We start from the raw sequence: 15,832 nt of genomic DNA on the forward strand, positions 1-15,832 counted from the left end.
GCCAGTCTGTTGCAAGGCACCCCAAGCGGGACTCGAACCCCAGACCCACCGGAGAGCAGGACCCGGTCCAACCCGCTGAACCACTGCACCCCCCTGCGTGGCAAACAAATGCCATGAAAGCAGCAGAGGATTTGAAGAGCTGCGGATTTTTCCTAAGCGCTGGTCTGAGAGTTTAAAACTGGCAAATCCAAAACAGCACAAGATAATACTCATCAGATCTTGGAACCGCTCTATTTGCGGTTAAAGTTAATCAAAACTCTGAATAAACCGAACAGCCCAAAAAGCAGGTGGAACTCAGAAGAACGGCACCCCGAGGTCCCAGGACACAGAAGGAATGACAGCTTTAACTTTTTATGCTTATGAATTTCAGACTTTTTCCAGCGGTAAACTTTCCGGATAGAGCAAGGCAAGCGCATTTGATATGACACACAAAAAAGAAGCAAAGAGCATGAAATTTATTAATTTTCATGATTTACAGGAAATTATTTTCACCTCTTCAAATACACGAACCGATGTATTCTCTCCATTTGTCTTAACGCCCCCATCCCTTTCTCTAGTGCACTTTCTCTGAAACCAAACCTCTTGCTTCCACTTCCAAGAACCTAACAAGACCCACTTGCACATTTTCCTACAGCAGCTTTTTTACGTGTTAGGAAAAAAGAACTCAGATTTACCTCTGGGCCATTCAGCAGTCCTGTGGACGTTTTTAACACGTCATTAATACTGCGGAATGACAATAGAAAAATCACGGATGTCGATTATTGGAAGCAGATGAGAGGCTGCGATTACAGTCCTCACGAAGGGTATACATCCTCATCAGGAATACCCAACCAGCCTGGTATTTTAAGTGTGAAACTGCGGGCCACTGTGGTGAGCAACAGCAAGTGTCCATGTCTAGAAGGGCAGCTAAATAAAGCTGTTATATAATCAAAGGATATGAATTTGCTACAAAACCCAAGACTTCCACTATGGATGCTAAGCTCACTGTTTTTTTGAGAAAGACCAGCTCCATGTCTGGCTTGAGCAGCATAAAGACAGATCCCAGAACCTTCTACTGGACCCAGTGCTTGTCCATCTACCAAAACCCCAGTAAAGGCTGGTCCTTCAAAGGCGATGACATCACCATGGAGCATCTTCTCCATAGAGACCCATCTCATGACCTGACACTCTGTGAGCATGTTTGTCTAATCAAGTGAAGGACGTCCCGTGTTTGTAGAGACGATGTCAGTTCCAAGTTGTGTTTACACATTTGCTCTGTGTTTGTTGTGTGTGTGTGTGTCAGTGTGTATTATACAGTGGCTCTCATTGTATGGCGTTTGACAGCATCACTTGGAAAAGAAAGGATGCCACACTGGAAGAGACTGCAGCTTTCTTAGCCTCTGTGCGGTTGTCTGAGTGTGTATTTGTGTGTCTTGTCTAACAATTAGGAATAACGGTGACAACGCAGCTCTGCCGTAATGTCAGCATCACATGTACAAAGTCACCAACAGGGGGCGCATTCTCCTATTTACATCTGTGTGGTCTACAGGGCCCTGCAAAGAGAGAAGGAACTTATCATAACTTGTTCAATAAATAGTATAAATGTGTTTGACGTCTTTTTTCCCCTGAGTTAGCATTAGAGACCGTGTGTATACGAACATTATAAATAAAAATCAAAATTATTTTCCCCTTGTCCAGAGGCGGCCGTTACACTCACACGTTACTCTGTGTCGTACGCTACGTTGCTGAAGCCGTCCGGCTGTTCCTGTGCCCTTGGTTGTGTCGACTCCGGCTGGCCCATTCTACGCAGAAACCACACCAGCAGGCCCACCAGCACCACCAGCAGGAGAATCAGCACGACGATGGACACCGCAATGCCTGCCATGTTGATGGGATGGTGGTGTGCTGTTTGAGTATGGAGATCGCATTAAAAAACAGGTATCAAGGCCAGTTGGGTCGTACATAAACAAAGACATGTGTTAAAGTAAGACTTAGCCTGGAGATGGCTACTGATGCAAAGAAAAATAAAAACCACAAGCGCATATCTGTCAAGTCCATGCCTGCACCTCATTTGACAGCACCTGACCCCAGTCAAGCACCTGACTAACCGCTCACCCTTTAAAAGACCCCCCTCAGCTCCCAGACCTTTGCGGAATCTCATCAGAGACAACCGTCCTTCTTCGTGATGTCCAGTTCACACACAACCCTTGTTCCCAGTTTCCATCCTCCCAGTTTTCGACCCCTCGCTTCGTTCTCCGACCACGTCCACGGATCTTTGCTCCAACTCTGATCGCCGATCAACCGACCCTTCGCTTCGTCCCCCGACCACCCCCATGGATCCTCGCTCTGACTCCAATCGCCGATCGACCGACCCTTCGCCTGTCCCCGACACTGAGAACTTGCCTGAGCCCCTGAGTCCAGATGGACGACCCTGTATTTGAGTCCAGCCATTCCGGATCCCTTGGTTCCGCGTGACAGTATCAGGTCAAATAAAAGCCAAACAATTTGAGACAAATAAGGAAGTCCAATGAGAGCAATCAATGGTATTTTTTTGAGAGCGGCTGTAAAGATGCCTAAATAGATCTAAGAAATCCAATCACAAGGGTACCATATCCTTCTGAAACGCAGCCATTCATTTTTTTCCTCTATAGAGGACATATATATTTAAGCATATCTTTCAAACTGTACCTGTTACTATGTTGAGTCTTGATGCACCCAATAAAGGACATTCTATGATTATAAATGATATCACATTTATGGGCGTGGGCTTTGGACAACTTCCTGGAAATACAAAATATAGACATCATGAAAGGGTTGTTTTTCCACTCTTACTTTCCTCTGGAGAGTCCATGTTCTGGCCCACACAGTTGATGCCCAAGGTATATTTGATGTCATCCAGAGCAACCACGCCATCAGTCCCTTTTATTCCCTCAAACACAATCTGATGAGGACACATAACTCTTTTTAATTGCAGAGTTCATTCCACAAGAATTACGGTCTTCCCCAATGTGGCCGCACACATGTGGCAGCGAACAGAAGAGGAGCACGTATACCTGGTACTCATTCTGGGAGGTGATATTGATGTCAAAGCGCCTCCAGACTCCGATCACCTCACCCAGGCTCAGCAGGTTGGTGCTTTCACCCTCAGACAGCTTGATCACGTTTAGCTTCGCGTCGTCTGCGGGGTTGAAAAAGTTGCTTAGTCAGCAAGAACCTGTAAGCCCCACCCCTCTTTGAGAGTATAACTGTTTTGGAAGTAAAAGACAGGAGTTTTCCTGCTTTGGGGTGGGGAATGTCCAGAAGGAGATGAGCTGTGAAGAGCTGATCTTACGAGAGGTGGGCCTGTAGACCCAGAAGCGCAAACACGTGCCCTTCGTTGGGGGAAGTGGAGGGCTAAGCAGCCAGGCATTTTGCCCTGATGTGTTGCGGAGGCTGCTGGGAAGGAACAGGAAGTGACCTGGAAGGACACAAGTCAACAATAAGACCGTGTGCTTCGGCGTTTAAGGCCTTCAGCACAAAGTAAATCGAATATTAGATTTAACATGGAGTGAAAGGGCAGAGAGAGAATGACTGAGACTCATGAGAATGAATGAAACATAGCAAAAGGGATGTCAACTGAGAACAGCACACAACCATGAAGGGCAGGAGAATGGCCTAGGTCTAACTCAGTGATCCTCAGAACGTCACCTTTGTTAGTCCCCAGTGTGTGGTCGAAGGGTGGAGCGATATAAGAGTTCCCCATGGCACTGCTCAGTTGCCAGTCCAGGAGGTCCAGAGAAGAGTTCTGAGTGTTAAACCAGCTACACAGATCTTCCTCCAGATTGCACTCTGCATCTGTACACACACACACACACACACACACACACACACACACACACACACACACACACACACACATACACACAGAGTGACGTGAAAGAGACACACCAAAGTCCACATATAAGGACATATCAAACCCTCATAGAGAAACCCCCAAGTCCTAACAATAGATTCAAGATTCAAGAGTTTATTATCACATGTACAATAAACAGTCCGTTATACCATACAATGAAATTCGTACTCTGTAAATCCTCCCAGCAGCCTAAAACATAAATGATAAATTATAAGCCCATAAGGAAAGGAGACACAAGGCGTAAGTTACAAATTTACAAAATTACAAAATTACAATTAGCGCAAAAATTAGATAAATCTGATTGGTGAACTGGTGACTCTAAACTGCCCATAGTGTGCATGTGTTTGTATATGAGAGTGGGACAGCTGGTAACGTAGTGGTTAGAGCTACTGCCTCTGGATCCAAAGATGGGAGGTGTGGTTCCCACCTCTGGCTGTAGTACCCTTGAGCAAGGTACTTACTCTAAATTGCTCCAGTAAAATTAGCCAGCTGTATAAATGGGTAAATAACTGTAACCTTAACACTGTAAGTCTCTTTGGAGAAAAGTGTCAGATAAATGAAAATGAACGAATGTTTGCAATTGGCCTGCAGTAGACTGGTACCCATGCTCTTCCTCACATTGTGCACTTAAGAAACAGAGTCATAATGGCTTTTGGGATGCATGCTAATTTGGGTGAAAGCTACAGATAAGCATCTACAATGAACAAATAAGACAAAAAATGACAACATGGACTGAAAGACGACTGGTTGATAGGCTGTAAGACCGCTCTGTAACTTTAATCATAATAATTTTCACTCATCCTATAGTAAAAGCAGGTGAATATAGTACAGGCATCCTCAGGATGGGCAGATGAGGCTATCTCATAGGCATCCACATTCTGTCCCCTGCAAACAGACCTTGTCGGGGACAACTGTGTGGCGTAAACGTGATGTCGTCAATAGCAACATGGGCCTCCTCCCCTCCTGCTCCCTCCACCTCGATCTCCAGCTGGAAAAGAAAAAAACACCAGCATTTATCACCACCCTCGGAATGTCACTCACACCATCCATCATTTGGGGTGGGGTGAGGAGAAGGGGAATGAATGAAGACTTCTCAACCCCTCATTAACAATCATTCTTTCAAAGCTTAAACAGACAGGCAACACCACCAGTACCTGCCAGTCTCCCGTGCTGTTGATGGTGCCGTAGCCATAACGCCAGGCACCTCCCTGTCTTTGACTCTGGGAAAACACCCGTACCCGCTCCCCCTGCCGGGGCTTCATGTACACATTCAGAGTGCCTGCCACACAAATACACATGCCATAAGCACCTGATGACAAACTGACACAATGCACTTCCAGAGGAGCAAAACACATACTTTGCTCACAACATGATCGCAGTCAGGCAGTAAGCACCACGATACCAGAGCGTAATCTGATATTAATGCATATGTGAAAGTGTGTAGGGGGGCACGGTGGTGCAGTGGGTTTGACCGGGTCCTGCTCTCCGGTGGGTCTGGGGTTCGAGTCCTGCTTGGGGTACCTTGCGACAGACGGGTGTCTCGTCCTGGGTGTGTCCCCTCCCCCTCCAACCCTACACCCTGTGCTGCCGGATTAGGGTCTGACTCCCCGCGACTCCGCATGGGACAAAGTGGTTTCGGATGATGGGTGTGTGTGATGTGTGTAACACAACAAGGCCTTAAATCAGCTGGATTTGGAGGTAACACATCATAACCAGTGCAACAATCCTCAAGCGCTGTGCAATTCTGAGTTGTGTGTGACAGTTCTAAATGCTATTATTATTTGCACATCAGTTCACCTGCCCTTACCCGGGCTGTCTCCTCTCATGTGATACCAAAACTGAACACATTCGCCGAAGGGGGCTGCGTTTCGGAAGGAGGATGTCAGAGATGTCATGTGACCCGAGGGAAGGACATGGACACCGGAGTCTGTGATCATGTAGTAGCCTGAGAGACACAAGATAAAGAGTTGCTGGACCCCTGTTGTATTCCGCTCTGAATACAAAGTTTGTGGGATCACATCCCATATCATTTTATTGTAAACATGTGATGGAGCTACTAAATGTAAACAAGATCCATTGCACCCTGGCCCTATATTGGCCGTATATTTGTTTTATATTGCACACATTTTATAAAATCACCTTAATAATCGTGTATTGTGTCATCTGAAAGGTACTCAGTTATGAAGTGCAGCCAGTCTGTGTCCGGTTCAGGTGATGCAACATAGGCCATTGTTCTCACCCTTATTGGTTTCCAAGGTGTGGTCGAATTGAGGTCCAGGCTGCACCCCACCATAGGCTGAGTTCTGATGTACCCAACGGGCCGGACCAGAGGAAGTGTAGCCACAGTGTGTGCCCTCAAAGGAGCAGATGTCTGGGGCGGTGCAAGGGTGGTCTAGAATCATCACATCATCAATTGCCACCCGCCCATCGAACCCAGTGCGCAGTGCCTCAAATATGAGCTGAAAAATTCAAATAGCCGGGGGCCATCAGAATGAGATTCTATAATCAGAAATGGAAATGCAAGCTCTGTTCGTTATGCTCTAACCTGTGACATCTACAAGCAGTGGTGCAATATCTAAGGAAACTGGACTTTTGAACAAAACCGACTTAAACCACCTTGCTTCTGGAAATAAGTCACAGTTCAAATGTGTGAAATTTGAAAGGTACAAATGTTGCTTTGGGATGACGGGAGCTTCTAAGAGAGCAGTCCTATAGAATGTAACATGATCTGGACATGTCCACAATTGCAGTTATACCTGGAAGCTGATGAGCTGCTGGGGGACTGAGCATAGGCCACGATGCCAGTTGTTACTGTGGGCACCGCTGGCTGTCCAGAGGAGGCTCTCGGAGCCATCACTGTGGAGCACTTTCACGCTGAGGGCACCTGCAGCAGAGAGGATGCAGTTAATATCACACCAAAGTAAGATGGATGGAGGAAAGGGCAGACCATAAGAACGTGAGCCATGAAACTGGACCATCCAGCCAGGCTTATTTCATTACATTTAAATTTATTAATTTAGCAGATGCTTTTCTCCAAAGTGATGTTAAACAAATTTTCTCGGACTCAGGTATTTCACCAACGGACAGAAAGACATAGCTATAGACATGATTCTTGAAGTACAATGAGTATGCCGAATACCACCATTTGCAAGAGCATAAATTACATCAGTAGCTGCATGTAGAATTGGTAGAGAACATTTTTTTTTAACAGAAAATGAACTGTAAGTTTATGGAGTAGATAGGAGACCAGGAGAAAACTGAGTCTGAAAGAGATGTGATTTGAGGCCCTACTTGAATTTTGAGAGGGATTCAGCAGTTCTGAGTGACAGAAGAAGATGATTCCACCACAATGTAGCCAGAACTGAGAAACTTCAAACTTCCCATATAAAAAAAACTGCTTCTGCACAGATACTGCCAAACACTCATTTCAAAAAGTTTATTATAAAATAGATTTTAACAAAACAAATTAATGATATAATGCTACAATGAAAAAGCAATGCAGCCCTCTCTAAAACACCAACATGCCGTGCCTGACCTACCTGTTTGTGGGCCATATAGCTTGTAATAGAAGGACATGCAGAATTCCTTGGCTGTTGGAAGCTGAGGGAGCGAGAGCAGACGGCCAGATAGCCCACGTAAAGAGTGAATCCACATGTCTACCGTCAGGCAATTTCCTACAAGAGAGACAAAGAACCATAAATTATGGAACACATCTAGGAACATGCACGCTCCTCCAGAGAAACCAGTGAGTCATAGACAATTCTATTATCTTGTCATACAAAGTGATCAGAGTAGGGATCCTCTACCAGTTCCAATGGTGTGGTCCATTCCTAAGAGATAGAGCCAGTCAAAATTGTCCACCTGGTCCTGGTACCAACCGCAAAGGCCGTCTTCGAAATTACAAGACAAGCCTGCAGATGATTAGAGGTGTTTTAACCGCATAGGAAAATAAATAAATCGTGTCAATATCTCAGCATATCTCAGGACTGCATTAGCCTCCACTTTGAGCCACTTACTCACCACTAATGATGGCCGGAATATACTTTGGGTGACACCCCAAATAGCGGACATTCTTCACTCTTATTTTAGAGTCACTGGAGAGCTGTCGAATGAAACCTCCAAATTCCAGCTGACCGATAGAAAAAAGATCAAAGGGAGATAGAACAACAAGGTCTTTCATCATTCGATCTAAGTAGTCAAAAGATACAAAATAATTGGGGTTGGCATTAGAACCAGTGAATGTACCTGAAAGCGATGGTCCCGGGCACCTATGTAAACCTCTTTCACCCACTCGCTTGGTGTCCCCTCAGTCTTTTCTGTAAACTCCCACAGTCGACTCTGAGTGTGCAGCACCTTGTCAATTAAGCTGACAGACACCTCGCCTAAAATAGGGGAGGAGTGAAAATTGAAGGAAAGAGCATGAGAGAACCCGAGCAGCAGGAAAGTCACTGAGAGATGACATTAGTGAAAGGTTAGAGAACCGATGTCAGGGGTGCTCCCAGTCAGGCTGTAGGTGAAGCGCAGGGTACAAGCGGGACCGGATGGACCCAGAAGAGGTGACCTTGTCCTTGCCTCTGTCAGCTGCTGCCCTGGAGCCTCTGTCACATACAGGTACTCTTCTGTGAACGGAGACATAGCGACAGGAGAAGGTCTGCAGAGAAACACCCCAGGCACACAACGATACCGAGCGGTATGCGCACAAATTTAAACAGACCGCAAACAACCATACCTACACAATATACTCACTAAATAGACTAGGGTACCTCGCTGATTAGGTTACCTCGCTCACACCTACACTACAGACTGCTGTACACAAAGACCAGTAAAGTGCTCATCGGCTGGTGCAGTATTACCTATCGAGGTATCATTTTGCCGGTACAGCGCCCAGCCCTGTGTCCCTAAGCTGCTATCTGTCCAGCCTTTGTTTCCATTCTGAAAGGAGAAGTCGCCTGTGAAAACAGAAAGTGCCATTTTATTTACGCAATATTTTAGTAGTTGCTTAGCACAAGATTTTATAAAATGAGACCTGAGCACAAGGTTTTCACGCAAAATGACTTTCATGGGTAAATAAACTGTAAAATACATAAATTCATACAACTAATTTTTTACTGAAGTGATTCAGCCAAAATGCCCAAAAAGTATGAGCAACGCCCCTGCTGAGCTTTGGACGAAGAATAATTAGGTTTTATTTGGTGGGTCTCCCTTTTCACATTGACAATCACAACACAGTCCACCTTTGCACTGTATGGTGTTGGCACACCTGTAAGGCCTGCCCTGTTGGAAAAAGTCACAAATGCAGAGAGACTTACCACATTGGTTTTCATCTTCACCACTGTCACAATCAACCTGGAAATCACACAACTTGCTGCTCTCTGTACAGGGGTGTTTGGGAGGATTGGGGAAATCAACTGATGGGGAGGACTCTGCGGATACAGAGGTGAAGAAGGCTGAAACAAATAGAGGACTGAGATTTCAAAACATCCTGATATTTAGCCAAGAGTGGACTGCGATAATGAGAACAAAAAACACACCATTGGATTTTCGGCAGCCTGGGGACATTACGATGTCATCAATAGCAATTCCACCAAATTCCCTATCTCTGATTGCTCCCACGAACAGGATCTAATGGAAACAGAGCGAGACACAAAAAGCAATGAGGGATGAAGGAGGAATATAGGAGCAAGGAAGTCGGAAGAGGGCTACTTTGAACATTCGATATCAAGAATTTATTGGCTTATGACCTTAAACCTTGTGGATTGTGCAAAGAAAGTGGTCACAACTTCCAGCCTTTGGTAGGTCTCCTTAAGGGTACCTGAAAGGTGCTGTGCACAACAAACTCCACTTCTGCCTTCACCCACAGGTCACCAAGCTCGCCGCCGCGTTCCCATACGGCAGGCATGCCTCCAGCATACACCATCAGCACGGAGAGGCCCCCCGACCTGGGGCCAAACTGATGCGTGTACATTGTCATCTGCAGGGAGACAAAATTCAGAGTTTTGTCTTACGCTTAACTAACTGCAGAAATGTTGACTGCCGGCTAATTTGTAGCCGAATGGGACGAGATTTTAGCACAAGGCTAAGAAACTAAATATGATGCAGTGAATTCATTAACAGTATTCACACTCAAAAAATATATCCAGGACTGGCTCCAGATTTGGGGGGGTGTGGTAAAGCAGCAGGCTTGGCTAGGTCCTGCTCTCCGGCAAGTCTGGGGTTCAAGTCCCGCTTGGGGTGTCTTGCGATGGACTGGCATCCCGTCCTAGGTGTGTCCCCTCCAGCCTTGTGCCCTGTGTTGCCGGGTTAGGCTCCGGCTTGCCGCAACCCCGCTCGGGACAAGCGACCAGCCAATGCGTGTGTGTGCTCCAGACTGACCAGGGCAAGGGGTTAATGACAGCGAGTGTGAAAAGTATAAGTAAACTAGTTTTGAGACCATGGGAAGAGTTAGTCTTCCATGTTTTCTCTTAGACATATAGGAAGTGCCATCTGAAAATCCAAGCTAAAGTAATGATATGAATGCCTGATCTATGACATGAAGTCAAGGTACCAAGTATACAAAAACCAAAGAAACCAACCTTGATAGTTAATATCAACCACTCTGGAAACAAGTTCCCATCATTCACTTCATGCATACCCGACAAGGATGAGTGCTGTTGGTTGGTTCCAGGACAGGGCTTTGAAAAGATGACCAATCATTCTTCAACTCGCCGTTGGATGGTTTGGTGAGATACAGAAAGTGACCTTGAGAGAGACCAAAACAACAATCTTATCGCTCTGCCTTATTAATAAACTGTTAATATTGCCACCAACACCATCTACTAAAAAGGAAAAAAAAATCTTCTGGATGAAAGCATGCTCATACCTGATGCCTTGTTTGCGGTGTGGTCTCGGCCTGGTCCATCCATAGGATTGCCGCTAACAGAGATGTTCTGCTGACTGGATCGTTGAAATTTGAGCTGCGATATCGTTCGGAGGTCCCACCCACAGAGGTCGTTCTCAAAGTCACAGGCCCAGTACTGTTCTGTATGCAATGGGAGGAAAGCACTGTGCTGAAACACATTCCTCCAGAAACGTCCTCTTTGCGATCATCCTGTTTCACAGCTTTTAATATGAAATGTGTTCCCTTTTGCCAGAAAGTATCATTGAAACTGTTCACTGAAACTTCACCGTGCTTTGGGAGGATTTTATCAGTTCCAGCAACTCGTCGCTTCTAAATTTCAAAAGGCCTGATTATCCGACATCACACACACACACGCACACATTGACTGAAGCCGCTTGTCCCAAGCAGGGTCGCGGTGAACTAGAGCCTAACCCGGCAACACAGGGCATGAGGTTGAGGGGAAGGGGACACACCTAGGACAGAACGCCAGTCTGTCACAAGGCATGCGAAGTGGGACGACTCAAACCCCAAAGCCGCCAGAGAGCAGGACCCAGCCAAGCCCGCTGCGCCACCGCGTCCCCCCTCCGACATTGCATAATTACTTAATTAATAGAAACTGACAATGAGGTGACTGCGGAAGCTACATCAGCAATCCTCAAAAAAGCAGGCAGATGACAGCACATCCACGTTAACTTTCTCCCCTTCTCTCTCACCACACTTAGCCTCATCGGTTCCATCTCCGCAGTCATCGGTGCCGTCGCAGATCTGTCTCGCCTCCACACACCCCTGGCGACCACACTTCAACGAACCCTCCCCGCAGGTGTTCTCCGGCACTGCAGCAGAGAACGCACCGTGAGGTACCCTCGCACGGACAGCCTGGCAGCTGTGCCTGCGTTCATTTTCACTGTTCCTGCTCAAACTTTCCATACATCGGGCCCGCAGCCAAAGGGTAGCGACCTCACACCCCGCCTGCCTGCCTGCCTCCATCCCTTCCCTTCCAGCCTCACCAGGCAGGGCGCAGTCTAGGAACTCCAGCTGATCAATGGCCACATCTCCTGGGAGGCCTTGGCTCCGTTGTGAGTGCAGCTGGAGGCGGAAAGGCCCGGAGACGCGGCCCAAGAACACGGTGGCTTCCCTCCAACCGCGCACGCTGCCTCCCTCGGGGCGCCACGCTACAGCTGGCAGGCCCCCGTCTTCCTCCACCGAGAGCCACAGCACCATGTCATCGAGCCCCTTATAACCTGCAGGGTGGGAATAGACAATCCGGGTTTAAGACTGAGGTACTATCATCTTTCGTGAGGACGAGAAAAAGGTTAGTGTTTTTTCTTCAGTGCACAGATTATCATACGTGGTACATTTTATCACATGAGGTTTACTCACATGCGGTACTGAGCCGGCCCTGTACAGCCTTATGTAACACCTGGCCGTGTCTAAATGTGTTTGTTAACTTATTTATTTCATCATGTTTCGTCGCTGTGTTTATGCATGTGTTATGCTGCTGCAACCAGAGCAATTTCCCTCTGGGGATTAATAAAGTTCTCCCTCATTCATTCATTCATTACAGTAGTAGGCTGCACTTGCTTTGTCTCAAGACTTGGCTTGACGTAAGAAAGGTTCATCACTGATTAAATCCCTGGGGGGCAGTGCGGGCCTTTACCAGCATCCCAGATGAAATATCGAAGCAGGATGCGGCAGGTGGGGGCCGACTGCCTCATGGTGGGGGACTCGAGCAGAGCCCTACTGGAGGTTTGCGAGTCCACAGACGTCACGGCCACGAACCATCCTGTAACCGAGGACAACGGTGTTCGCGAGCTTCTCCTCCACCAATTGCGGAATCTGCGAACACTCGTTTTGCACATATTGTATTTGCAATACACACACACATTGGCTGAAACTGCTTGTCCCAAGTGGGGTTGCGGCGAGCCGGAGCCTAACCTGACAATACAGGGCGCAAGGACGACAGGGGAGGGCACACACCCAGGACGGGACGCCAATCCGCCGCAAGGCACCCCAAGCGGGACTCGAACCCCAGACCCGCCAGAGAGCGGGGCCCGGCCAAACCCGCCGCGCCCTCGCTCCCCCCACCCACTTGTTTCAATGATTGGAAAAAAAAACTGCAACATGTTCCAATAATTCTCTGCATTTGCAGCTTTTTCCCTTTTGTAAAAAGATTGACGGGTTAGGGTTTCACAGAGAGGTTAAGCTGACAGCTGTACGTATGTGTGTGCTGGTGCCGGTGCAGTCAGCGCAATACCTGTGGAGGTGCCTGTGGTGAAATCGGACGAGGGCCCGCTGTCTGGCAGTGAGCGCCCCCGCTGGCGCCTCTCCCACCTGTACATGGAGGCGTTCGATGACTTCCAGCCACAGGTCGCCAGGTCCTCGAAGTCGCAGATAAAGGTGTGTCCATCATAGCCTGTTTGCATAAACCCAGCATAACAGAAAGGGGAGGCACGATCAGTATGCTGTAGATTATTTACTATAATAAATATCATCGCCGTGGTCAAAATGCTGAATTTAATGGAAATAACATTGAAACAAGGAACATAATCAGTATAATCCCCATTAATGGCACGGTATATAAATGTGTTTTTAAGTGCATTCACACCATGCGCATATAATAGCAATAGGATAATACTTTATTAATCCTGGCAGGGAAATTCAGACAAAATAGATAAATGTTAGGAAACCAGAGCAAATTCAAGATGTCCTATTCAGGATGTTATACAGAAGACAGCTACGTTGGGTCATGTCGTGTGTCAGTTCTACACGCTGAGATAAAACGCAAAGACGTGAGTTTTTAGCCTCCAGTCACAGCAAATAGGGCTGGTTTTACCTTTCAGAGCTGAGGTAGTATAACTATAGAAGGCAGAAGCTTCAGGACAGCTGGTAGTATAGTGGTTAGGGTTACTGCCTTTGGTTTGATCCCCACCTCTGATTATAGTACCCTTGAGCAAGGTACTTAACCTAAATTATTCCAATAACATCATCCAGCTGTATAAACAGGTAAGTAACTGTAATAACTGGGGAGGGGGTACCTTACCACACATTTGCTCATCGGTACAGTTTGAACAGTCGCAAATGAAGTTGCATTGCAGCTCTGGGTTCGACTCGCAGTTGTTGCTCTCCAACCCTGTGACTGCAAAACAAACGACAAGTGATGCCGACTGTGTCCGGAAAGGTGTGCACACAAGCAAGCGAGAACAGCGCAAAAGTTGTTTTTTCGCATTTATCGGACCCGCGTGCTCGATCTGAATGGATCGATCGGCGATCTGCTGGCGAAACACACCCTCGTCCGTTGTTATCTGAGCTCTGCTTTTTATGGGTCTCTTGCACCCAGGTTCAAAGGCCAAACAGTTTGCTAATATCAGCATGGCTCGAAGAGGCGTCATCCAGCCAAAGGTCTCTGGGAAGCTTTTCACAGTTCCTCTACAGAGGGCCATGAAACAGGGAACTCAAGGGACATTCACAAGGACGATATACTGTACTGCGACGTTGTCCTCTACTGAAGAAACAGAAATGGAGATTTTAGATATATTCGTCCATCCAATTTTAATAACCCTTTTCCTGTGCAAGGTCGCAGTGATCTGGAGCCTATCCTGGAAGCACTGGGCACACAGCTGAGGAGGTACACTCTGGAAGAGACGCCAGTCCATTGCAGGGTAGCTACACATACAAAATGGCAATTTAGTGTCACCGATCCACCGAAACAGCATCTCTTTAGACTGTGGGAGGAAACAGGAGCACCCAGAGGAAACCAAGACAAATGTGAGGAGAACATGGAAAGTTCACACAGACCGAGCGGGGATCGAACCCCCGTTCTCCCGCACAATCCAGGTGCTGTTAAGTGGCTGTGCCACTGTACCTTTCTTTTTAAATGATGTTTAAATTATTAAATATAAAATATACTGTACATTTTCCAAATTCTCTGTTGCAATGTCAAATCTTGTTTAGCCTATCCAAGCCCATGCCTCAGAAATTTAATCCCCTTCTCGATATATGAACTTGAAATGTAAAACTTCCCATCAACATGATTGTTAAGCTGTTATGAAACTAAACTGTGGTTATTTGGAAGAATCCAGGATTTACAGTCAATTGGTTTTCTTGAATTCTGCCTCGATACTCCGTGCAAGAGGTTTGAGGGACGTGACTTTGAATTGGTGACGGACGGCTGCGAGGGTCCTGGCCACGGCGGCAGGTCGCTCACCAGAGTGTAGTGCAGAGAGCAGCAGAAGCAGCGGCAGCGCCCCAATTCCCTCCATCCTGGTGATCAGGAGAAGCTCGGAACACCTCTGGAAGCACCTGGTGCTCCACCGAGGGCTCTGTCCACTCCCTGCCGTCCCCACCTGCTCTGTAGAGATAACACTTGGACTTTAAGTCCTCCACACGCAACACCTGGTCATAAAACACCACAATGTTGCCGTGGAGATCTTCTTGGATGTCCTTCAATAGATCCCTTGTCCTGCACGGTTGCCAGATTGTGAAGAGTCTGGCTCAGCGTTACTGAGAGAGAAATGTTTGCTTTGTTAAACACCTACGTAACACTCAGAAATAAAAGATACCGGCCAACGGAATGGCCCTTGGCTAGTTCAGTAGATACTAGTACCATGAAGCAGAAGCATATGCGAATTTGTGTTACCGTAATAAACAGTGGTTTAAACAGCTTCTACACTGGATTACAACCGAGACGGATGCACCCCCTCTGCAGGAGTATTTACCATGAATCGGCCTGGTAAACTGCCACAAGTTACATACGTTATATGGGATTATTCCTGGTTCTCCAGCAGAGTCTCCTCATACTAGGTGCCACACTGATTTACCCTGGGTATTTCAGCATTCTACTGCATTCCTGTTATACACACTTCCAGCGAAATGGAGGATAAACCGTCCTTGTTCCATGTTGAGTGTGAGAGATTTATACAAAAACAGAAACAGATGAAAAAAAACAAGACAGTTGACTGTTTTGCAAAGGTGAACCATTTAGTTTGATGAACACAGGCCACAATGCAAAAAAAAAAAAAAAAAAAAACATCTCTTTAATAATCACAAACAGAATTTTTAAAAAAGCCACAATGTGTACTCAGTAT

At 46.7% G+C, this 15,832-nt stretch overlaps 1 protein-coding gene across 1 annotated transcript; it reads right to left on the reverse strand.

Moving 5' to 3' along the window:
* Positions 1-542: 542 nt before the first annotated feature.
* mamdc4 (MAM domain containing 4) lies at positions 543-15,007 on the reverse strand. Its single transcript, XM_029252844.1, has 28 exons — positions 14,953-15,007; positions 13,789-13,884; positions 13,003-13,161; positions 12,406-12,531; positions 11,756-11,989; positions 11,462-11,581; positions 10,731-10,889; positions 10,503-10,609; positions 9,684-9,842; positions 9,403-9,493; positions 9,181-9,294; positions 8,725-8,820; positions 8,353-8,487; positions 8,117-8,253; positions 7,892-8,000; positions 7,678-7,782; positions 7,411-7,545; positions 6,628-6,755; positions 6,111-6,330; positions 5,679-5,816; positions 5,026-5,150; positions 4,769-4,859; positions 3,667-3,813; positions 3,311-3,436; positions 3,033-3,157; positions 2,812-2,920; positions 1,697-1,884; positions 543-1,532 (listed from the first exon to the last, which is right to left on the reverse strand). Exons 1-27 carry the CDS (start codon positions 15,005-15,007, stop codon positions 1,700-1,702), a joined length of 3,531 nt encoding a protein of 1,176 aa, XP_029108677.1. The 3' UTR covers positions 543-1,532; positions 1,697-1,699.
* Positions 15,008-15,832: the final 825 nt, after the last annotated feature.

Source organism: Scleropages formosus, chromosome 6 (assembly GCF_900964775.1).
Source record: "Scleropages formosus chromosome 6, fSclFor1.1, whole genome shotgun sequence".
Lineage (NCBI taxonomy): Eukaryota > Metazoa > Chordata > Actinopteri > Osteoglossiformes > Osteoglossidae > Scleropages > Scleropages formosus.